Genomic DNA, 26,521 nt, shown 5'->3' with positions numbered 1-26,521 from the left:
AGCCTCGTGAGCGCCTCTTAGCTGCGGTGGGTAGAAAAGTGATGTGACAAGTATCTTAAACCACTCATAAAATATTTCCAAAAAACATTAACCAATGACAGTCCAAGATCTGAAATGTGCTACCTCGCCTGTGTTGTTAGGTAGCAATTTAACATTAATACAGTTCCTGCATTCTCATTAAATGCAAGACATCACAGGATGGGTTGGTTAGCCTTCCAGGTGTACCATCTAAAACAATCGTTGGCAAAGCCATATAGGTCTTGTCTAAATGATAGAAAATAAATCACTATGATGTGGGTAGCACCGACTGCGAGGCACAGTGATGTGTTTCCTTAGTATGGTATTATTCTCTGCCTTCGCTCAGAAAAAAATAAAAAAACTTTAAATTACCTTCTGTTCAACCTGAAATTCTCCATGCACGACCTGCAGGAATACAGCACAAAGAAAGCCACGCAGAGCATGGAGTGCAGCACCGTCTGCATCTTTCTAGCATCTTGAAATTAGTAAGTGTGAGTTTTAGTTGCTTTTTTTCTGGTGGAACAGGAAGGGGCAAGCAACAAAGGGAGAGGGGCGGCCACCAGAGTAGCAACACCGCAGGGGAGGGGTGGTATGGCAAGGAACAATTCAAGGAGGTGAGAGGGAGGAAAGAGGTTCCTGCAAAAGTTAAACAAGCATTGGCATAGCCAAATAGGTCTCGCTTTTGTGACCTTATAAGTAATTAGTTATGCAGCACAATATCCTTGGAGCAACAACATCAACTGTTGCATGGCTAAACACTTATAAGGTCCCAAAGCCGAGACCTATTGGCTATGCCAATGCTTGTTATTTCTGGTGAGTGACAGCTCACCTGTACTTTCTCTGTTTCCACTCTTCCTCCTCTCACTGAATGACCACCTTCAGAGACGAAGTGGTGTCATCCACAAAACATGAGCCAGACATCCTCCATGCAGGCTGGTTGGTCCCACTGACCACTGCACTTATCTGGCATCTCTGCGCTCTCCTTGTCCTCCTTTACCACATTCAGAGCACACAAAGGATCACGCCAACTTCAAGTCTACCAGAAAGGGTTGATGCTGCTGGAGGGATGCTCTAGTTTCCCTGTGACTGCAAATACAGCCCAGCTATGAATGTCACTTTCACCGGCACCTCTCCTCACTGCTCTCCCTCAAGGCGAGGGCTTAAAGTGCTCCCCCTGTCAAGAATGACTCCGGGGCACAGCATCAGTTTCGGTGGGCCAGGGTCCGCTGGGCCCCCTCTGCTTTTCTTCGTATTCCCCCTGCAGTAGTGCAATCTTACTTTGCTTTGTTTCAACTTTGGGTAATAATATCTGAGACCTTAGAAAGGACACAGGTTCCCCCAAAGGTTTACAGGTGTTTGTTGGAAAGGAACGGTGGTCCGCTGAAAGGGAATCTCCCATACCCAAAGGTAGCTGCATTTTTTTCTATGCATGCTTTCCTTATATAACTTTTGTTACCAAGAAGAAGGTGTGAGTCACTACAACCTTCAGATCTGAGTCATGTCAACCTAGGCGAGAGTATTTGTTTTTAGAACTATCCACAAATTGCGTTTCCAAAAATAATTAACATATTGACAACGGCTATTCATGAAGACTGATTTCCAAATAAAAACGCCTTCCCTCACCTACAAAACGATCCCTCTCAAACTCATTCCGTCAATATCTTGCGTCATAACTGAATATATCATTCTGTGAAGTTAGGAAACACACGGATAACAACAAACCCGTCTATAGCGTTTGAACCCTTATTCGGAATTGAGAAGCACGTTTCTGTACTACTGAAGGTAGCTCTCAAGAATACTGCAATGGAAATGCGGCCTTCAAGTTCTGCATAATCTTTCTGAAGCTAATTGAGAATAAACATGCATTACCAGGCGCATTTTGCTGTGGTATCGTCCCTGTGCCATACAGTGATAAGATGGAGTCTTTTGAGAGTTGTTTTTTTGCAGATTCCTCTGATTTTGCAGCTTTCTCCGTAAACAGATCGAGGTCCACAGATGCAGGCGGAACAGCAGCAGTTGTTGAATTAGTGGATGTGCCCTATGAAAAATAGAGTCACAATATAGAATCAAACACTGACAAATTCCGTCGTTGCATTAAGCTTGTATTCATGGTTTGTGTAAAACAAATGAAATCTAATTTGATTAAATTATCAAGTGAAACAATTTCCCTGCTAGGAATGCACCCTATACACACAATAAATGATTATGACATATAAGTAGCAAGTGCGAAAACATACTAAAAACTGCCAAGTGAGAGCCAAAGTGCATGAAATTCAGACATCATTCTTCCCATCTCATGATTTTACATAAAACTATGTTATAAGATGTGCCACCGTTTACAGTAGCTTTGTTGTCCACCGCAGTGGGTTCTCTCCGCTGAATATGAAACTGGAGGAGAAATTGGCTAGGGACCTCACTGTTAGGAAATGGAAAACCTCACTAACATTCTCTAAATAGGTGTTGAGGAATCCCCGGTTTAAAGTTTAATTACTTACATCATACATACCTTTCCCCAGGAAAAAAAGCTAAAACCTAGAGCAAACAACACTTGTCCAAGCTGCTAGTGCGGTGGTGGACTTCTATCATGTGGTTTGGGAATCTGCCATAATCCGACATTATTGGAATAAGGTGCTTCAGATGACAACACCAGTACCAACTAGAACCTGATCCAATTGATAGGTCTATTGGGACGCATACATTGATGTATGTAAGTAAATCTGCTAACTTTGCATTAGTGATAGCTAGCCGCTGGGCTAGAAGGTGAAAAAGGCCCGAAGTATAAAGAACAGGTCGTATGATATCCAAAAGTGGACACTGGCTGACCTGTCATACTCTTAACAAACTGTGGGTGCAGGGAGAGGGGGAACTCTAGAAGTGACTGAGACACCACGCTGGCATCAATAGTGGAAAAATCAGATTAGCAGCCACTAGGATGCCTCATGGTAGTCTTACATGTAATCTGTGAGCGTGGCTTAGTATTCAGGAACACGCAATTGTAAGTGTGACATCAGGATGGCGTTCAGATTGATGTATAATCATAAATACATAATGTAAGAATCATTACTATTACTCTTGGTATTCTTGTGAAGCTTACCACGATCAAAATATGGAATGTTGATTTGTCCTAGAAGCCTGCTTAAGCCTCATATGTTATAATGTACTTTTATTCTGAATACGAAAATGTTAAATTAACATAAAGCAAATGAAATGTGCCACAATTTACCTATGTTTAAGGACAAAATTTAATTTCTATCTTTCTGAAAATATTCTAACTGTACCTTGTTTTCTATGGCAGGCATGTGAATGCTGTGCATTCCTTGGTGACATCTGTTTTCCCTCCAAATTTCTCCTTTGCTCTGTGCTTAGACCTGTGTACTAAAACAGTTCACCCCAGCCACCATTTTGTGTTCACAAGCCAGTGAGGCCAGCCCCCTGCACCCCCTCCCAAGCAACAGGGATTTTCTACATCAGAGGGTGCTTCTGTGAGCTGTTTAAACTGTATTTACTGGGGCCTGTACATTTCGTTTTTTGGCCAGCAGTGGGAGTAAAGCTTTATTCAAACAGTATTGTTAGATTTCGAGTTAGTGAAGCCTTTACCTGCAGAATTCCAAAGTGTGGATTGAGCCTGTCTGTCTTCTAGGAGATTCTGAACAGGAGAAGCAACTTCCAACTCCCGGGCCAGCAAACCTTGTCTGAGGTCGCTGGGACCTTATATGGTCTGCTAGTGGTTGGCACATGTGTACACTGATTGGTGGTTGTATTTGGAGTTTCTATTGGGTTAGGGTTAATGTCCTCATTGGTTGGGTAGTTTGAAGGTTCTGATTGGTTTCTCGGTCTGTGATTCAATCATTGTAGAGTTGGGGCTAGGGTTAGGATTTCTATTGGAAGTAGGGACTAGGGCTTCCTATGTTATTGGTTGTTGGGAGTAGGGTGAGACTAGGGCTAGGGTTAGACCTTTACTTGGAAGTAGCATGAAACATATACATCAGCACCCCTTTTCACTACACCTCAAAAGCAAAACATATCACACACCAGCACAACAAGATCTTCAGAGTGCAACACCTCATAATACTTACCATCACAAAATACATACATATACCCACCTTTCAAAGCACACAAAGGAACAAACTCCAATGCCAAGCTTTCACTCTTCCACCACATCTAGCACAGATACAGCAATACAGCACCTCTCTTCTAACCGCCTCTCATCCATTGGACAATTTAGAACATTACGACATGACCCACATGCTGCACCACCTCCTCAGACTCATACACCTTCCGCCTTAAACACACGCAAAAAATATAAGCAACATGCCACACCTCACAACTTTGCTTCCCCAAGTCTACCTCACAACAACGTTACACCACAAAAGCAACACAGCACTCCAACTCACTCTCAAACACCATCTCTAACACATACACATGCAGACCCATCAAAATGTCTTCTTAGCATTCTGGATGAGGAACATGATACAGAACAGCTACACGATTGCTATCCTAATACAGCTAATACCAGCACTAAAAACACACCTGCTACACACCCACACAATACTGATCACTCTTCTACAAAACAAAGTCCCACTATCACCAAAGACCACTCTCTACACTGTCTACTAATAAATGCTCGATCCCTCTCTAAAAACTAGCATCACATCTACGACCTTCTCACCGATGCAAAACCAGACATACTATTCATAACCGAATCATGGTTGGGAGAGGATATGGCTCCAGTCCTGCATGAAGCCATTCCTCGAGGCTATCAAATAATCACCCAAAATCGTATAGCCAAAAAAGGAGGTGGTCTAGCTTTTGTATTCAGGCAAACAATACATATCACTAAAGTTGACAACATCTCCATAAAGAATTGTGAGGCTCTTCTAACAAATGCAATCCTACACCGTCTTCCACCTGTAACTTCCTGCTCCTTTACAGACCTCGACCTAGCAAGGCAACATTCCCAGACGCACATCTAGACACAGTTTCAAACCTGATAACAATACACTCCAACCTATGCGTTCTGGGTGACCTTAACATTTGGTTTGATAAAACCAATATGACCCATCCAAAAACAATAATCACCGGCCTAGACACATTGAACCTGCATCAGATTGTCCCCAATCCGACACACACCGCTGGACATATTCTAGATGTCATTTTTGCTAGTACTGAACTAGTTACCTTTCAAACTATAACTCCAGTCACATGGTCAGACCACCACTTGCTTGCTTTCCAACATAAAACAACACTAAGCGACTCACCTAAAACTACCTTACATCCATCCACCTATCGGCCGTGGAACAAACTCAATTTGGAACACTTGGAAACACAACTAACATCCAGTATAAATCTGGAAACAATAAATTCTGTTCAGAATCTATATGAGTGGCTACAGGAAGCTTTTGACATCCTGATACCACTCAAAACCACACAACAGAACAAAAGAAAAAAGCGCCTTGGAGAAACATAGAAATAAAAGACATAAAACAACAAATTAGAAAGCTGCAACGTACCTGGCTCAAAACAAACGCCAAACAAGACAAACATCACCTACAAAAAATTAACAGATTATATAAATCGGCTATCAAAAAAGCTAAGAAAAGGTACTATTCAGACAGAATTCAAAATGCTAAATGTGTAAATAAAGAATTCTATAAAATACTCAATGAATTTCGAAAACCAAATTGCCTAGAAGGAACTCATCCTGTTACTCAAGATTTCACAGACAAACTGGCAAATCATTACACGGACAAAGCAGACATGTTGGACTCGTACTTAAAACAGAAACAAAGCACCAGCACTAACCCTTGTACAAAACAACTATCCAAGAATGCTCTAATGAAGCCTCTCCGTTCCTTCCAACACATCTCACACGATGAATTTATGGACCTGGTCAAAGCAAGCAGGCCTGCTGGCAGCCCTTCTGACCCCTGTCCGCCACAAACTTTCAAGACCATTCTTTTAACAACCTCTCCTGCCATTCCAGTAAGAAGAATCATCAACGATTCCTTAACTACTGGAATATTTCCAGAAGTACTCAAAAAGTCATACATACGCCCTTTACTGAAGAAAACAAACTTGGACCCGCTGAATCCTGACAACTACAGACCCATTACAAATGGACCTTTCCTGGGCAAACTGATAGAAAGAGCAGCGTTCTCCCAGATGTCACAATTCATTGAAGAGAATGACATACTTTTAGATTTCCAAACAGGATTCCCTCCGGAAAGAGGCACTGAATCTGCCCTCCTTGCCATCTGGGATGACCTAAAGAATACAGTTGACCGCAACGGGGTTGCTGCGCTACTCCTCTTGGACCTCTCAGCTGCCTTTTACACGGTTGACCATGACACTCTGAAACAAAGACTTTATGAAGCCGGCATAGAGGGAACTGCTCTAGACTGGATCGCGTCCTACCTTCGAAACAGAAGTAATGTCATCCACACCCTACCTTTCTCGTCCAAACCGTACTCCACAAAAGCAGGGGTCCCTCAAGGTTCTATCATCTCGGCCATGCTTTTCAACATCTACATGAAGTCTTTACCAGTACTGATCAATAAATTTCACCTCACGTGCTACAACTACGCGGATGACATGCAAATACTCCTTCGACTGGAATGCCCCAAAGACATTGGAAAATCACCAATTTTCAGCTGTCTCAGAGCTGTGGATCAGTGGATGACTTGGAGCCATCTCAAATTAAATGCTTAAAAAACTGAAATACTCACGTGTGGCGATTGTAAAAATTACAACCCGCTTGCGCATGGCCTGATGAACTGGGAGCACTGCCTAAAGTATCGAAGGAAGTAAGAAACCTCGGAATGACCATGGACTCCAAGCTGTCGATGAATGTCCAAGTGAATAAACTAGCAAGATCAAGCTTTGCTACTATAAAAACGCTGCGACGAATTTTCCCTCATTTGGGATTTCCACACAAGGTCCAAGCTACCATCTCCCTTGTTCTATCCAAACTTGATTACGCCAATAGCCTCTACCACGGATCACCTTTAACGACCATGAAAAAGACTACAACGGATTCAGAACTCGGCTGCCAGACTACTCTTGCATATCAAACCACGAGACCACATCTCCCCTGCCTTGAAAGCCCTGCATTGGTTACCGGTTGCCAGAAGATCCACGTTCAAGCTGCTTTGTATTACCCACAAAGCAATACTTGGAATAGGACCACTCTTCATCAGGAATAAAATCACCAAACACATTCAACAGAGGTACCTCCGCTCTAAAGGAGCATCTCGCCTCAAAATCCCACCATACAAGAAAAAAACCATGGGTTGCACATCCTTCTCTGTTCAAGCAGACAAACTATGGCACTCTTTACCCCCAAACATAAGATCCACCGACAACCACCTTATCTTCAGAAAACTACTCAAGAGTTGGCTCTTCCCCACATAAGCACCATACGGAAACAAAAATTTACAGCATATCCCTCTGTATATAAGCATTTGTTTTCACTATAGATATGTACCTATCTTCGTGTATTACTTTATAAAACATGTAAAATAATTATGTTGTTAAGAGAAAAAATAAAATAAAATAATAATAATAATAATAGTATTCATCAATAAATAAAAATCATCTTTGGTCTACATGTACATATTTCCATTGTGCATCTATGTACCTTCCATGTACTTGGATCTGTGTGTCTTACTTTTCTCCTGAAAAAGCATATCCAATGCACTACCCTATTTCTCATCCTGTGCCTCTATCAATATATTTAATCTAAATATACTTACTTCCTTTATGTATCTATATACTTTCAATTTACTTATGGATCTATATATTTATCACTTTCTTCTAATTTAGCATTTCCAATGCACTAGCCTATTTCTCAGCCTATACTTCGCTCAATATATCTTCTAACCCAACCTTCTGACTCATCTCAAACTTCTTTCTACTACTCCTTCCAATGCACTACCCTATCTCTCATCCTATACATCTTTCAATATATCCTCTACATCCACTCTCTCATTTATCCCAAACCCCATACCACTACTTTGATCGCCAAAATAACTCTTTCTGGACTCTCTCCTGCTCTACCCCTCCTTGCATCATCGGACACCTCTACTACACCGATCCCCTAAAATCAAACCTTTCTAAACTCTCCCCTCTGACTCCTTCCCTCCAAAACTCCTTTTTACTCATCCAAAAGCCTCTTCCTACTGCTAAAACCTAAAAACAAAAAAAAACAAAAATCTTCACTCTTTTATCCCTCCACTATCCTTTTCAATCAAAATTAACAGACTAACATGTTCACTTCTCAAATTCCATATTCAACTATACTAATATACTGCCCAAATAACTGAATAACATATCTACTACTCAAATTACTTCATATACTATACTAATTTTCAACACTAATCCTTTATGGGTTCCGGAGTGGCGTGCTACTCGCCAGAAAAGCGCTTCAACACCCATCAGGGGTAACAAGTGCTACATGAATGCAAATCTTTCTTCCCCTTTTATCCCTCCGCTATCCTTCTCACTCCAGGTAACAGACTAATATCCACCACTGAAATTACCTCATATTTCACCATATTAATTCACCACTAAGCATGCGTCAACAAGCGATAAATAAATACAAACCTTTGTCCTCCTCTATCCTTCTGCTATCTTTCCAAATCCAAATAACTGACTAACCTATCCACCACTTAAAATGTACTTGCATGTTTCACTATACTAATTCAACACTAATCCTCTATGGGTCCCGGAGTAGCGTGCTACCCGCCAAAAAAGCGCTTTGACGCCTCGTCAGGGGTAGTAAGTGCTATATAAATGCATGACTCCAGAGGGGGTGGTATCGCAGCCGCCGTTAAAACCAGATACCCATGCACATGGAAGATCATGGATATCGCGGGATGCGAAAGTGCTTATTTCTCAGTTTCTGTTAATCCGCACTTTGCTTTTTCTGGCTTACTCATTTATCGGCCTCCGGGCCCTGATGCTGCTTTTAGAACTGCCCTTCCCGATGTAGTAAGCTCTTTGGCTCTGAAAACTGCCAACTTCAATATAATTGGAGATCTCAATCTCCATTTTGATTCCCCGGGTCCCTCAGCGGCCAGTAGTACTTGTGCTGACCTCGAGGCTCTTCAACTTTTTCAACTAGTTCGTCATAATACACATATTGGTGGTCATATTCTTGATCCTTTTTTTACCTCCCTTACATCGGCCAAAGTTCTGCCCCCCAGACCTATGGCCTGGACAGATCACCACCTTATTGAATGCCATATCTTACTTGAAGATCCTCTTGTAGTTGCCCCTACCCCTACCATTCTTAGGCGCCCGTGGAAAAAACTGAAACTCAGCGACTTCCATCAGCTTCTTAGCGAGGTCCCCTTGGCCCCTTTTTCTGATGTAGAATCGGGTTATGATCTCTATTGCAACTGGATCACTAATGCTTTGGACAAGCTTATCCCTGCTACCTTGACTAAACAACAGCGCTCTCACTCCAGCCCTTGGTATGATGACTCTCTTCGGCTTCTAAAAAAATCTTGTAAATTAGCCGAAAGAGTCTGGCGTAAGGCATACGATCCGGTCAGGAAAGCTTTGTACCTAGCCACCATCAAGAAGTACCACAGAGCTATCTGTAGGGCCCGGGCTTCCTACTTCTCCCGTGAGTTCAGTGCTAGTACCAATCCTACTAAACTTATTTTTAAAGCACTGAAAGAGCTCACTACTTGTAGAACTGCTACCGCTGAGATTTGTTCTTCCTCCCATTGTGAAGACTTAGCTGCCTTTTTTGTCAGTAAAGTGGAAGGAATTTATCGAGCTTTTCCCAGCCCCTCAGATTCTCGGCAGTGCCACACAGCCACTTCAAAAACTTCCTCCACGCTATCCCATTTTCCAGAGCTGTCTATAGAGGAGTTCAACAAACTCGTTATTCGAGTGAAGTCAGGCTCTCCTAAAGACCCTTTGCGGCCTTCTCAGTCTCGCGAATCTCCCTCCCTTTGCCTCCCACCACTTTGTACGCTTATTAATCTGTCTCTGTCTTCAGGCTCTGTTCCCTGTGCCTGGAAACAGGCGCAGGTAATTCCTATTCTAAAAAAACCTGCATTAGACCCCAATAAAGCGGAAAATTACCGCCCCATTTCTCTCCTCCCGTGGGCTGCTAAACTGACCGAGGCCCATGTTAACACCATCTTAGCTAACCATCTCCATTCTGCGAATATTTTAGATCCTTCGCAGAATGGATTTAGGCCCGGTCACAGCACTGAGACCGCGCTCCTGTATATGGCCGAACATCTTCGCATGTTGGTGGATTCAGGTCACACGGCGGCACTGGTGCTCCTTGATCTAAGTGCCGCTTTCGACACTGTCTCCCATGACATTCTACTCCAACGTCTGGTTGAAGCCGGGGTGGATAATATCGCTCTTGAATGGTTCAGATCTTTTTTATCTGATCGCTCCTTCAGGGTCACCACCCCCCCTTTCGAATCCAAACCACATGCGATTGCCCATGGAGTACCACAGGGATCGGCTCTTAGCCCCACTTTATTTAATCTTTATGTCCAGCCGCTAGCTGTTGTCGCCATGCGTGGGAACCTTTCCATCATATCCTACGCAGACGACACTCAGCTGGCGGTTGCTATCAGTGGGGCTTCCGATCTTGAGGCAGTCAAGTTCCGTGAGGGACTTATATCCGTGGCCCACTGGATGAATGACAATTTCCTACAATTAAACGCCAAGAAAACTGAGGTGCTTATTGTGGGGAAACAATCACATTTGTGGGGCGATAACTGGTGGCCGCATGAGCTCGGTCCTACTCCTACCCCCGTTGCTGAAGTTAAAAACCTTGGGGTATGGTTTGACTCACAATTGAGTTTTTCCACCCATACTAAAAAGATTGCAGCAGCATGTTTTGGGCTTTTACGTCAGCTTCGGTCCACCTTTAAATATTTTGACGCTCCCACTCGACAACTCATTGTGCAAGCCATGATATTGTCTGAATTAGACTATGCTAGCTCTCTTTTTCTTGGAGTCAACCAGGCTGAACTCTCTCGTCTCCAACGTGTCCAGAACGCTGCCGCCAGGGCCCTGGTTGGTTTACCCAAATTCTGCTCAGCTAGGAAAACCATTTATAATCTCCACTGGCTTCCGGTGGCACAGAGGATAAAGTTTAAATCATTGACCTTGACATTTAAAATTCTTAAATTGTCATCCCCTCAGATTCTGGAGCATCTTATTTCCCCTTATGTTCCAACTCGCTCTCTGAGGTCCTCTGCTCTCCACCTTACCATAGTGCCCCGCTTTAAGAGATCCAGGATTGGCGGACGCTCTTTCCGAGTTCTTGCCGCCAAACTATGGAATTCCCTGCCTGTTCACATTCGTGCTATGGATGGGCTCCTTGCCTTTAGGAAGGCTGTTAAAACCTTTCTTTTCCCCTTAGCCCCTTAGTTCTGCTGTGTTGTGTTTTGTCTCTCACCTTGTCCGGTTTTATGTTCTGTACTAGCGCCAGGACGCCCCTTTGCTGGGGCATCTGTGCGCTATATAAATCCGGATAACATAACATAACATAACAAATACAATACAATACAATACATTGTAATGCTCCCACCCTTTTTTTTTGCGCATTCTCCCTGAACAGCGGCTTTCCGAGCAAGATGGGGCCTGGTGCTCCGGGCGCTGCCGCGCCGACCCCCCATAATGACACCAGATGGCTGATGGATGGAATGCGGCAGGGAGCAATTACGAGAACTCAGCACAAGTAACAGTACCTCAGATGCTCCTGGGAGGGGACAGTTATATATTCTTGCTGGTTGGTATAATTATTGTCACAGTATGATACAGCCCTACGGGTAAATGCCCAGATTCATGGTTGCGGGTAGTTCTGATATGCTATGCCAAAGTATGAAAACTAGTTAAATGTTTCCTAGAAAGTTGATTGACATGTTATTTTGATAAATATGTGGTTTATCACTGACGGTTAATCGCAGTGCTTAGGTAACATTCGCCCCTGCGTGTTACTCACTGCATGGATGATACACACATCTATCTGGGGACTGGGAGGGGAATCTCGACTATGCTAAATTGGGGACAGCATGGTGTGGGTGGTGGGTGGCAGGGACTGATGTGAGTACATGTATTTGTGTTTTCTTTTTGTCTATTTGGTTTAGTTTGACACACTTATATGGGACACAGACACACACCAGGGGATTGACGAAGGCACCAGTACAAAGTGATCATGACTTTGAATGATTGCCAGAGATGTACTAGCTACAAGGCGCTTATCGCATTACTATAGGACATGGGGACTAGAATGAGGTAAAAAAAACCAAAAACACGACGGCTCTGAAGACCGTCAGAGGTACCGACGGAAAGAGCGGTGCCTCCTTTATCCTGAGCTGTTGCCAGGTGGGGTGAGGTTTTGTCCTCCATCTTATTTATAGAAATTTGTGAACATCATGAGGAATTCTGAGCTGTGAGATGTTATACTCACAATATATCCTTTTTTTGTGAATTGTTAATAGCAGTAGCATGATTTTCTGTAGAGGTCCTGACGAAAGCACAGGGTTGTATCTTTGGCCTGTAAGTGCTGAAACATGTTGACCACTCCTGCTAAGGGCAGCTAATTGTTAAAACTGGTCCTAGAGTTTTGTTTTTAAACTTTGATCGTGACTTACAATAATAAATCCTACAGTTTGCTCACGCATCAATTTTATATATTTATCGCACTCTATATCCTTCTTCACTTCACTATTTGCACTGCACTATAATACTTGTTCCCATACACTTAATACTGCTCATCTAGGTTAAATATATCCTTTGACACTCGAGAGCTCTGATATACATAGAGCTGGTTTGTCATACCACACATAAAGCATACCCAAATGATGAAGCTTATCACCAGGCTTGGTGATTGATGGGAATCCATACACGTAAATGTATATGTTACTTTACCATATCACACTTTTGGAATCTTGTTAAGGAGTTTTTCCCTGTGTTCTCTTTTTTCTACAGACGCTGGTATATATTTTGTATTTACAGACTAGAATGAGGTTCCTGACTTGGAACGCTAGGGGCCTTAATGACCAGCGCAAAACCAGGAAGGTCATGTCATGTCTCAATAGGCACAATATTGATGTAGTGCTGCTGCAGGAGACACATCTCCCGGTGACAAGTCTCCCGCAGATTAGGAGCAGGATTCGGGGCACGTTTCATGCAGCTGGCTTCACTACTCATGCCAGAGGGGTGTTAACCTGGATCAATCCCAAAGCCCGACTCACGCTTGAAGAATTGCACACAGACACCAACGGTACATACGTAGTGTCCAGATGTAGGGGGCCAGGTGCGGACTATGTAATACATGTGTATGGCCCCAACCATGATTGTCGGCAATTGTACTATGATATCCTGACCTTAGTTCGACAATTGCCTGACATACCGCAGATCGGGGGTGGGGGCGATTTTAATTGCACACCACATCCAGATCTTGATCGCTCTGGAGGTCCACTGCGGTGCCGCACTCAGGCAGCGGAGGCAATTTTAGGTATCCTTACGGAGTTGAACATGTTCGATGCCTGGCACTCCCGCTCCCCTCTGGCTGGAGGCTACACGCACTAATCTGCGCCCCATAACCTCCACACCAGAATTGATTACTGGTTCCTGATGGGCTCACTTAGAGGTACTGTTAGAGAGTGTGAGATATTCCCCTGTACCTATTCAGACCACTCCCCGGTGCTTATAACATTGACCACTCCAGTCAAAGGACCGCCCCGTTCACCTGCCGATTTCCTCCCTACGCATTGTTGTATGAGGTGTTTAGGGCAGAGATGATGGAGGCAATGGAAACCTTCTTTGCAACAAATTTGGGTTCAGTCCCGCACTTCACTACTATTTGGGAGACCTTTAAGGTATATGTGCGGGGCATCGCAATATCCAAGCACTCGGGAGTACTGAAATCGATTAGGGGACGGCTGACTATTAGAGCAAACCCTGGCAGGATTGGAAAGGGAGGTACTTGCTAAAAACGACCCCACACTATCAATCAATCAATCAATTTAAGATTATAAAGCGCCTGGTTGCCCTAACCCGTGCGTCCCCGCGCTGCGACAAGGTCCCATGCCAGGGAAAGAGAACAAAGATAGAATCAAACAATGGAATAATCAGATGATACTTGCTGCACCAAAGACTACACTAGAAGAATACCACTCTGGGGCTGATAGAGAAGTCAAGCTACTAGGTAAATACACAGTGGCAAGGGTGTATAGAGAGGGAGCATGTCCAGGCACTGCCCTAGCAAATCTCATGAAGGGACGTCGTGCAGCATCCCACCCCATAGAATTGACTACTGATGCCAGTGTAACTGTTGCCGACGCGGATGAAGTAGCGGAGTGCTTTCGATCCTATTATACGGATCTATACCAGTCAAGATCCCATGCTACACAATCAGACATATTGGAGTACCTGGAGTATATTAAATTGCCCTGGTTACTAGACACTCACAGGGAATACCTGATGCGCCCACTGGAGTCGTGGGAGATACAGACGGCCCTGTCAACGATGTGCTCTGGTAGTGCGCGGGACAAGATGGGCTTGTGGTAGGGTTCTACAAAGAGTTCCAAAAAGTACTTGTACCGCTTCTGCGAACACTTTTTGAGGAAATGGCTGAAGAAGGCACTATGCCGCCCACAATGAGAGAAGAACTCCTGGTGGTTATTTTGAAACCCGGGAAGTCTTCGCACAGCTGCTCCTCATACAGCCCACTCTCTTTATTGAACATAGACACGAAGATATTTGCCATTGTACTAGCAAATAGACTTGCCCCCTTAATGCTAACTCTAGCGGGACCGGAACAGGCGGGATTTATACAGAAACGCACACTCACATATAATTTGTGCACAGTATTTGGAGCAACACAGCATACTGCACCTGATACTTAAGCTGCGGCAATTTTTTTAGATGCTGAAAAAGCATTTGACTCGGAGGAATGGAAATTTATGATGCTGACCTTAGAACGCATGGGGCCGGGTAGAGTCTTTCTGAACCTGATTGGTACGCTATATACGAGTCCCACTGCCCGGGTGCGGGTGGGTGACGTGGTCACTGCCCCCCTGAAGATATCCTGAGGCACCAGGTAGGGCTGCCCTCTATCTCCGCTCCTGTATGCTCTGGTGGCTGAGCCAATGGCTTGTGCTTTGCGGGAATTCCATATCAACAAAGGGATACGATTCCCGGGATATACCCTAGTTGTCTCCTCATATGCAAATAATACTCTCCTATATGTCTGGGACCCGGTTAACAATGTATCCCCTGTCCTGCGTGAGACAGTATGATTCGGTGAGCTCTCTGGTCTTAAGATTAATTAGTCGAAATCAGTAATATTTCCTTTCACCCCGGCAACATCCCATGAGGAGATACACTTTCCTCTGCAGTGGTCTACAGACCCGGTGCGCTATCTGGGGATTCTAATACACACAGACTCAGAACTCTTGTTCAGAGAAAACTATGGCAGCGCCATCACTAAACTTGAAGAGGATGTTGCGCGATGGATCTGCCTCCCCCTCTCTCTACTGGGTAGAATATTGTTAATGAAAATGTTAGTACTTCCCCAATTTCTGTTCCTATTCCTTAATATGCCGATGGTCCTGCCAGCACGATTCTTCAAACTCCTTAGATCGCTCCAAATTAAGCTGGCCTGGGCCAACAAATAACCTCGAGCGAGCTGGAATCTCCTGGTCCTGCCATATTCTATGGGGGGGTTGGGTTCCCCAGACCTTGATCTTTACTACCAAGCCGCTCAAGCCTCACATGCCTACTTTTGGTTTCATCAGCAGACGCCCCCCTGAACACCTACATATAGAGCGTATTACGCAGGCTCCACCGCATTTGGTGCCTGCCTTGTTTCGTCCGCCAAGCAGAAACACCACTATCCTCGATTTGATTAACCGTACAACCCACGCTTGGCATAACCTCCCCAACAGGCAAGCGCTCTATCTTATACTCACCTATCACCGCTATTGCCTGGTGTGAGTGGCTACCGACTCTTGCAAACCCAGAAATGAAAGCAGCCCTACACACCTTAGGACTCAACACGATTGGGGACTTCTTTAAAGACGGGAAGGGCAGAGAGAGACTGGACTGACCTGCTAGAGACGGACCCACAACCATCCCCCTTGCCACATTCCATTATTTTAGGGCTAGAAGCTCGTTGTGAAAGCTACTGGGAGATCAGCTGCTGGAGCATCCGGAGGTATATATTATAAATGCCTGTGCACAACCATACTCAGGTTGACATTCTAGTTCTTCACTGAATTCTACTGGCTCGACGCACGTTTTTGGACGTGCTGACGGATGGGGGAAAAAAACACTTCCGGTTGTAATGAGCCGTGTTCTGACCATCCCTTTATAACCCTTGACCCACGACGTCACCGCACTTCCGGTTTTCACCGTGGGTCACAAGATTAAGGTAACTTTACGCTACTCGTTCGCCATGCCCTGCTGCTTATATTATCAGAGTCACTGAGATGGACTCTTTCAGCACCCACCGAATGCTGCTCTGAGCCTCTATACAACAACAGTGGGCTTATAATTTAAGATACCTTAGACACCCCAAACTCTCCTTTTATTCGTGTACATTTATTTAATGTAATTTGTGTAGATGTCATAGGGGCCAAGCCTCACCTCCCGAATCCTGCTTTAATCATATCCTCTGACGCTTATGTCATCAGGGACTCTTCCACCCAGTGGCCCTGGTATAGTAGCACTTTCTGGTTTTACTATTGGAACTTTGTTCTGAGGGTGTCTGATGTATACACCAGGTTCTATTCCAATATAACACATTTATTTTCCTTTTGTACACAGTGACTTTTGATTCGATAAGTCCCTATTCATTTGATTTTACTCTGGGAATGTATTCCATTCCTACGCCAGCCGGAACGGAAGTACAACCGGCAGAGTGGTTAGCCTCCTTTCTCATGGTAATCAGACTGTGCGCCGGCGTCAGCGTAGATCTAACAAAGCCCCATGGTTTGGACGAATTACTGATCCACATTCTTATACTCCTTGTCTTGCAGATCGATCCATTTCAGTTCATTTGCCACAGAGGTACGAGTTTTATCCCTCACTGGTAGTTCAATTGACCTTCTACTCAGAGGTCTTTACTCTGGATTGACTGTGTTTTTCCTCGTTCCCTCTCCCCTTTTGTTTCCCTTTTCCCTTTTTTCTTTTCTCTATCCTGAACATAACTTATCCCTTTCTCGAGAAAGGGATAAGTTCAGCCCTCCACAGGGCTTGGTCGCCCCACTCACTGCTGCCGCTCCTGCCTGCCTTTGCCGCCTCCTGCCTGCAGATTCCTTCGCTCGCTGCCCGCTGCTCCTGGGAATTTCCCGCTGCTCCTGGGAATTTCCCGCTGCCCGCTGCTTCTTGGAATTTCCCGCCGCTGCCTCCCTGCGGCCCCGCCCCCCTGTGATTCCATTCGCCGCCCCGCTCCCGCCACCCAGCTGCTCCTCCCTCCCGGCTCCTTACTTAAGGGGACCACAGAGTGTGACCGCTCAGCCCTCCACAGGGCTTGGTCGCCCCACTCACTGCTGCCGCTCCTGCCTGCCTTTGCCGCCTCCTGCCTGCAGATTCCTTCGCTCGCTGCCTGCTGCTCCTGGGAATTTCCCGCTGCTCCTGGAAATTTCCCGCTGCCCGCTGGAATTTCCCGCCGCTGCCTCCCTGCGGCCCCGCCCCCCTGTGATTCCATTCGCCGCCCCGCTCCCGCCACTCAGCTGCTCCTCCCTCCCGGCTCCTTACTTATGACGCCCCCAGAGCGACCGCGCGCAGCGGGAGCGCCGATTGAGCGCCGAAGGTGCGCCAAAGGTAAGCCCGTCTGCGCCTGGCCCGCGCCCAGCGCCAGGACCACTGGCCCTCCCCGCCGAGACAAGACGACCTGACTGACCTACGACGCGCCACTCTCAACGCACTCAATGCCGGCCGGACCCACGCCTGCTGCCGAGCCACCCAGAGACGCACCCACGGACCCTTCACCTGCTGCACCTGCAAGTTCACCTGCCTCCGAACCTGCCCCGCACCCGCCAAGACAAACACCAGCAGCAACCACCTCAAGAGCATCCTGATCAACACCCGCTCCGTCCACAGACACGCCGTGGAACTCTGGAACCTCCTCGACGCTACATCACCGGACGTCGCCTTCCTCACGGAAACCTGGATGAACGCCTCCTCTGCACCCGACATCGCCATCGCCATCCCGGACGGGTACAAGATCATCAGGAGGGACCGCATCAACCAGACCGGAGGTGGCATCGCCATCGTCCACAGGAACACCATCCGCATCACGACCGACGCCAACGACTCCTTCGCCGCAGCCGAACATCTCCACTTCCAGATTCACACCGACCCTAAGACGACCCTCAGAGGCACCCTCGTCTACAGACCCCCGGGACCACGTACACAATTCAGCGAAGACATCACAGACTTCATCAGCCCGCACGCCCTCCCCTCCACTGACTACATCCTCCTCGGGGACCTCAACTTCCACCTGGAGAACAACAAGGACCGCAACACCACCGCTCTGCTGGAAAACCTCGCCAACCTCGGACTCAAGCAACTGGTCAACACCCCCACCCACTACGCCGGCCACACGCTTGATCCCGTCTTCTCTTCCAGCAAGTACATCACCTTCAGCCACGCCACCGGACTCCACTGGACCGACCACAGCTGCGTCCACTTCAGCTTCAAAAGATCCACGACCCACCACCACCCGCAACAGGTACCTAACAGGAATTGGAGCAAGATCACCGCAGACCAGCTCACCACCTCCCTCAGCCAAAGCCCACCCGCCAACACATCGGACCCCAACGAAGCAGCCTGCAACTTCACACAGTGGCTGACCGCCTGCGCCGACGACCTCGCGCCACTAAAGAACCCTCCCAGCAGACCCAGAAGCAAGAAGGCATCCTGGTTCACCGACGACCTCAAGGACTCCAAGAAGACCTGCCGCACCCTCGAGAAAGCCTGGCTCCTCGACCTGACCACCGACAACATGACCGCCCTCAAACACGCTACCCGCAAGCACCACCAGCTCATCCGCACCACCAAGAAGAAATCCGTGAAGGAACGACTGGACAACAACGCCCACGACAGCAGAGAGCTCTTCACTATCGTCAAGGAGTTCTCCAACCCCAACCCCAGCACCAACGACATCACTCCGTCACAAGACCTCTGCGACTCCCTCGCCTCGTTTTTCCACCGCAAGATCGCCGACATGCACAACAGCTTCGGCGCCCCACCCACGCACCCAACCGTCGAACCAACGCCCCCCACCGCCACCCTTCGCACCTGGACCACGGTGACCACCGAAGACACAGCCCGCACGATGAACACCATCCACTCCAGATCACCGACCGACCCCTGCCCACACCACTTCTTCAACAAGGCCGACTCCACCATCGCACCCCAACTCCGGAACATCATCAACGCCTCCTTCAACACCGCCACCTTCCCGGAGAGCTGGAAGCACGCCGAGATCAGCGCCCTCCTGAAGAAACCTACAGCGGACCCCACCGATCTCAAAAACTTCCGCCCCATCTCGCTCCTCCCTTTTCCTGCTAAAGTCATCGAGAAGATCGCCAACAGACAGCTGACCGCCTTCCTCGAGACGAACGGATCCCTCGACCCCTCGCAGTCCGGCTTCAGAGCCAACCACAGCACCGAGACCGCCCTCATCGCAGCCACCGACGACATCCGGACCCTGCTCGACAAGGGGGAAACAGTGGCCCTCATCCTCCTGGACCTCTCCGCTGCGTTCGACACGGTCTGCCACCGCACCCTAGTCCAGCGCCTCAGCAACATCGGTATCCAAGAGAAGGCACTGGAGTGGATCATCTCGTTCCTCGCCGGAAGAACACAAAGAGTCCGCCTCCCCCCGTTTCGCTCCGAGGCCACCGAAGTCATCTGGGGCGTCCCGCAAGGATCTTCACTCAGCCCCACCCTCTTCAACATCTACATGAAACCTCTCGCAGCCATCGCACGCCAGCACAACCTCAACATCATCTTTTACGCCGACGACACCCAGCTGATCCTCTCCCTCACCAGAGACCCTGACACCGCCAGAACCTGCCTACACGAAGGGATGAAAGACGTCGCCGAGTGGATGAAGGACAGCCGCCTGAAACTGAACTCGGACAAGACGGAAGTCCTCATCCTGGGATCTTCGCCCTCCGCCTGGGACGACTCCTGGTGGCCCCCAGCCCTGGGCACCGCACCCAAGCCAACCGACCACGCACGCAACCTGGGCTTCATCCTGGACACCTCCCTCTCGATGACCAGACAAGTCAACGCCGTCTCCTCATCGTGCTTCAACACCCTGCGTATGCTTCGCAAGATCTTCCGCCGGATCCTGACCGAGACCAGGAAGACTGTCACCCAGGCACTCGTCACCAGCCGACTGGACTACGGAAACGCCCTCTACGCCGGAACCACAGCCAAGCTACAGAAAAGACTCCAGCGCATCCAGAACGCCTCCGCCCGACTCATCCTGGATGTCCCCCAACGCAGCCACATCTCCAGCCACCTGAGGAACCTGCACTGGCTCCCCGTCGACAAGAGGATCACGTTCCGGCTCCTCACCCACGCACACAAGTCTCTCCACGACCTGGGCCCCAAGTACCTCAACGACCGCCTGACCTTCTACACGCCCACCCGCCAGCTACGGTCCACCAGCCTCGCCCTCGCAGCCGTACCACGCATCCGAAGAGCCACCGCCGGAGGAAGATCCTTCTCTTACCTGGCTGCCAAGACTTGGAACTCCCTCCCCATCCACCTTTGGCTGACCCAGGACCATCTCGCCTTCAGGAAACAACTCAAGACCTGGCTGTTCGAGCAGTAGCATACCCCTCCCCCCAAGCGCCTTGAGACCCTCCCGGGTGAGTAGTGCGCTATACAAATGGCATGATTGATTGATTGAGAAACATGTCATGAATTCCTTTTGATCAGTGCATTTGTATTTGATTTATGATGTAAAACATTGGTTGTTTCATGATTAGATCGATAGATATGTATAAAAATCTAAGTCACAATGTGCACGTTGATATTAGACCAGTCACCGAACTTTATCACGAAACACTGCCACGGTGAAACATTTGCACTCAAAAATAATGTGAGACAAACTAGGATGTCACTTGATACCTCTTCACCTCACTGGTCTACTCATCAACTTTAGGACCTATCCATCAAAAGTGTTGGTGCACAGGACTATGGGTTGACACCCAGGATGTAATGACACTAAAGTCACTTGTCGTCAAGCCTGAACGCATGTTTGTGTTATAGTCTCTGAGACCTTGTTATTGTACATCTTCTAGCCCTGAAGAATTTGTGGGTTCATACCCTGACAAAACACGTGTTGGCTGGGCAATCGATTCTCATTAAAAAATAAGAACACGGGAGACCCAGAGTGTTCTGCAGTCATCTCACTCATTGACGTGTGAATAGTAAAGTGTTACCTGAATTTTCATGAATTAAGTTATGCAGTACTGTTTCTGCAATTTACAATAACGTGTGCACAGGCATTTGTAATATATATTTGGAACCTTGTGTCTGGTCGAGGGGTTCAGGGTCATCCCTTCGCCTGTAGCACCGTTCGACACTAACATCACATACACACAGAAGCGCATATAAGTAGGCGCCATGGCATACTGCACAAATCCAAACCCTTTCCTTGCATCCAACCTCCAGAGGTACTTTCCTACTCCACACTGATTTGTGCTGCTTCCCCTAAGTGACTAGTTGCAAGAATATACTCTCAGACGCAGGAATTGTGCAGGGACCGATACGTCAAGTCCAGACTTGGACTCGCAGACTGATTTGGAACTGGTTATAGACGACAGTATGTGGAAGTAATACTGTGAGGCAACCAAACATATCTCACTTAAGGGCCGACATCGACTTATACAGTTTAAGATTGTGAAATGCATCTACCATACACCAGTGCGACTCCACAGATTTGGGATCCATGACAAGTCCAACTGCAAACGCTGTGGAGCCGCCGAGGCGGATATTTTGCATTTAGCATGGCTTTGCCCTCCTATTGCAAACTTCTGGATACAGGTATTTACAGAACTCCAAATCAGTCACTCAGGTAGACCTCAGTCCTGACCCGTTGCTGGCCCTTCTTAGATACTCTAAAAAATTGTAGAAGGCTATCAGACGATTAGTGGACATGGCATTGTTGGTTGCTGAACGAGTATTGGCGATACACTGGTCTCGAGGGCCTCCTCCCACACTGACACAATGGTCTAGGGCCATGGTGTACTATAATACACAAACAGAAACATACAGTGAGTTGCTCGCCCTAGGAACCGCCCAAAGAACTTCTGGCGCGTGTATGCTACTTGCATTTAGACTCAGACCCAAGAACAAACTGCCGCCACTCCCCTCTCAAATCCATCCTCCATTCAGCAGCACGCTTCATTTCAGAGTCCAAATGAAGTGACCACATCACTCCTATCCTGTCTTCTCTCCGATGGCTTCCCATCGAGGCTAGAGCTATCTACAAAACAGCGTGCATCACCCACAAAGCTTTGCACTCTTCCTCCCCTCGCTATCTGGTGAATAAACTGAAATTGTCTGGAGGCTCAAGACCTTTTCAGAATGCGGAAAAGTTCCTTCTTGAACCCCCCTCCTTCAAAAGGGAAAAATTGTTGGCACAATCGTTCTCATGTTATGCAGTGAGAATCTGGAACTCGCTTCCTCCTGCGCTCCGTGCCATCACCTCCATCCAGATCTTCAAAGCGGACCTCAAATCTCTTTTATTCCAAAGACACTTTCAGAACTAATTCCCTCCTTCTCAGACCCCCACAAGAAGTTCTTTAGTCATTGTAAATTTGTCACATATATTTATATTTTTGTTTGTACATCCTGTGCTTGCTGCGTTTGATATTGTGTTCCTTTTGCCTGCATTGTTTTGATTCTATGACCTGCTATTTCTCGCCAGGAAGATCTTTAGTCATTGTAAAAGTTGTCATATTTATTTTTATTTTTGCTTGTACAGTCAGTTCATGCTGTGCTTGAGATTGTGTGCCTTTTGCCTGCGTCGCTTCGTCTCTATGGCATGCTATTTTTGTTTGTTCCATTCTTGTAACAGTTCTCTCATGTAACGTAACTGGTTCTATTGTACAGTACTCCTTCGAGTAAAGTCCGCGCTTTATAAAAATGCATTAAATAAATAAATAAATAAAATAAATAAAACAGACTTCCCTGGCATTAGAATACACATTGTAGAGATTGGTGCTCCCTATAAGGCGCTGGTGTCGTTGGATCGACGAAAGTGCAGTTCTTTAAAGGAGTGACTGTATTGTGATGTCAATTTAGGTAATATTAGTTTGATTATTGTTCATTGTTTTCCAATTTGGTGATATTTTTGGGAATGAATATTCAGGATGATTTTGTCCCTATCTTTCTTTCGTTACTTTTTGTATGTAATTTTGTCTTATTATGATTTTTTCTGTATTATATCATTGAAATGGATACAATAAAACAATAATTAAAAACAAGCATTTGCAATGCAATAGGTCTCGCATTTGCGAGAGTTTAAGCTATTAGCATTGTAAATGACAATGCCTTTTATTTGTGTTTTAAAAACCAAAACAGAAATAAAAGACATTATCATGTACAATGCAAATACATCAAACCCACGTAAATGCGAGACCGATTGCCTTGTAAATGCTTGTTAGTGCTGTGTGTTTAAATTGTCTTAATGTACATTAAGTCAAAGCCATTATTAACGTTTTTGTACCAATAAGTATATTTTTCCTGTGATGCATTAAAAGTGAAAAAAGTTTCTATACCTGTTCTAAATATGTCAGCTTACCATGAAACACCAAACTTGTTCTACTAAAATTAAATGTGATGGTTAATATTTCCCCCCAAAATAAAAAAATCTTCAAATATTTGGCTGACTAAAATGTTTGGGTGGCTTTTTTTCTTCTTTTTATTTTTGCGGCATATGCTTGCAATTTAAAAATAAAATAAATATCAACCATAGCACCAGATTGCCAATGTTGGATCTACTGGCTTAGCCAATAGTTTTTCTCCAGACAAGATCACAACTTTTTTCATGGAGTAGGGCCGGAACAATCCACGGCATGGTGACGGACGTGGACCTCTGCCCTGAGTGGCCCAGCTGCATGGAAATCTGTTAGGAGCTATGGGTTTTTAAATTGGGATTCTTTTTAATGACATGTTCCGTCTGCACTTTTCCTTGTGCATGACTGATACTTCCTAATCTTCATTACCTGTGTGTTTTTGTGCCTCAGAGACAGCTATAGAGAGGAGGGAGCATGATAAGCAGTGCTTAACTTGTACCGGTGGTTGCACAGCCCTGGACTTTATTTTTCACAATCTGGTTTTGAAACAGTGGTAAAGCGAGAACGCAGAGATGAAAACGGATCCGTAAGAGTAAGATGAACAGAAAGTGTAGAGAGCTTGAAGAAAGAGGCATATGGTGGAAGACATGTCAGCCGCAGCATTGCAGCGCCGGGATTCGTTTGCAGGGCGACAAATTCAGTAGCAAGAGTTTGGACTCCTGCACTTTTTTTTCGAAATTATGCACTGAGGGAGCGAGGGTACAGGTACGATCTCAGAAATAAGGGAGGGAACAAAGGCTGCAACGAGAACATGGGTGTTAACCCCCAAGAGGAGGCAAAGTAAAAGGGGGCAATCGGAAAGGGCGAAGTGATGTTTTTTAAGATGAGTCAGTACAGGACGGTACAAAGTGACAAGTGGCCAGTCCATTATGCGGCTACAGCGAAGGTCTGGGTGTAATCAGAGTGGAAGGATACAATCCCAGCAGGGTCGACTGAGCAATTTATCCTTCTGATATCAATGAGGTGAGCACCACTTACTAGTGATCTTTGAACTAGAGAGTGCAGCGCTTAGACGCTAGTGAATGTCTTATTGCTATAAAAGAACTAGTGATCGAGGAGGAAGTTGTGTCGGACCCTGAGGTTAAAGGAAGCCGGGGCAAGGATCAACGCACCCCCAGATTGACCGACAGGAAGAGGGGCGGCGCCTTCGGGCACCACTTCAAGCCTGGGAACTTCCTATACCGTGAGTAAACCCATAGTAACAGGGTTTTGGAGGTCACAGCATTTTTTCTTGAATAAGTATTCCTCATGCTGGGAAATACAGCAGTAAGCCAGACCGAGGTGGGAGTAAGACAGTACTACTCATGCGCATGCTGTGTGTGTCGTGCCCCATAGCGAAGTCCAATGGGAACATCTTCCAATTATCCCTATATGATCGCACATAGCGCGGGTGCTTTATCAAAAGTTGCTACACCACATTTTAATGTAATTTTTGGCAATCTGGTTCCACTAAAATAGAAGGAGTCTTTCCTTTGGCCCCCCTTTATCTGAGCAGGCAGAGCGTCCCGGCGTTTGGCGGTTTGGACGAATGAGGACTTTCCATATTTTGTGTCTTTTTTTGCTGGAACTTGGAAGCATAGGAAGTAAAATGCGGGCCTGGAGTCCAGGGTCCTAGTTCGACAACAGATATGGATCTTTTCCTGAGGGAAGAATGCTCGAGCCCCGCGGATGGCTCAATGAGCTATGCACATTGATTTAAAGTGGTTTGCGTGGCCACTGGGAGCCAGTGTAGGGGGAGCAAGCGTGACTTGGCTCCTCAGTGGAAGATTACGCAGCTGTCTGAAAGTTGCATTTTGGATTCAGTGTGGCTTCCAAAGGGTTAGCTGGGGTGCTCTGGGCTATCCAGTGGGTGGGCAAGATGACGGGTACTAGCGTGATGGTAGATGGGAGCTTCTGTGGGAACCTGAGGTACGGGAGAGTCTGACACAGACGTGGTTCCTCCAGTGCAATAACCAGTACTTCCCTATAAATCATGCGACTGGTTAGAAAACAAGCTTGTGGGTCGTGTTGAGAAGCTTGGAGCACTGAGGGTGGAGATGAGTGTTCCTTAAGAGGCAGGACCAGCAGACGGCTTTAGCCAAAGGGGGTAAGGAAAGCGAAAGCGCGCAACCTCACAGGAACACACATGCAGTCCTTACGCACTGCGCATGCGTGCGGCCAACTTTGCCTGGGGCATGGAGCGCGCGGCAGTGTCCGGGGCTCCCGTGAGCTGAGGGAGCCCCGCGTGTTGTAGCCCGTGTGATGGAGGCATGGAGTACACTCGCAGAGAGCGTGTGCCAGGTGATGCGGCGGAGTGACGGATCCTGTAGCGGAAAGAGCCCGGTGAGTGGGGGGCAGGGAGGGGGTGTGTGTGTGCGTGTGCGCGTGTGTCTGTGCGCGTGTGTCTGCGTGCGTGTGTGCACCTGTCTGTGTGCGCGCGCGCGTCTGTGTGTGTGCGTGTGTGTGTGTGTGCATGTGTGCGCGTGTGTGTCTGAGCGCGTGTGTCTGTGTGCGCGTGTGTGTCTGTGTGCGCGTGTGTGTCCACGTGTGTGCGTCTGCGTGTGTACACGTGTGTCTGTGTGTGCGCGTGTCTGTCTGTGTGCGCGTGTCTGTCTGTGTGCGCGTGTCTGTCTGTGTGCGCGTGTCTG

General features: G+C 46.8%; 1 protein-coding gene across 2 annotated transcripts in view; it reads right to left on the bottom strand.

Moving 5' to 3' along the window:
- The window catches only part of SMAP1 (small ArfGAP 1), an 870,387-nt gene that overhangs the window by 43,306 nt on the left and 800,560 nt on the right, over window positions 1–26,521 (bottom strand). For both annotated transcript variants that reach the window (XM_078648020.1, XM_078648021.1), the window contains one exon: window positions 1,888–2,056. In XM_078648020.1, the coding sequence (XP_078504146.1) occupies window positions 1,888–2,056 (169 nt within the window). The remainder of the gene's footprint in view (window positions 1–1,887; window positions 2,057–26,521) is intronic.

Source organism: Lissotriton helveticus, chromosome 6, assembly GCF_964261635.1.
Source record: "Lissotriton helveticus chromosome 6, aLisHel1.1, whole genome shotgun sequence".
Classification (NCBI taxonomy): domain Eukaryota; kingdom Metazoa; phylum Chordata; class Amphibia; order Caudata; family Salamandridae; genus Lissotriton; species Lissotriton helveticus.
This window is presented reverse-complemented; position numbering and strand designations above follow the sequence as displayed.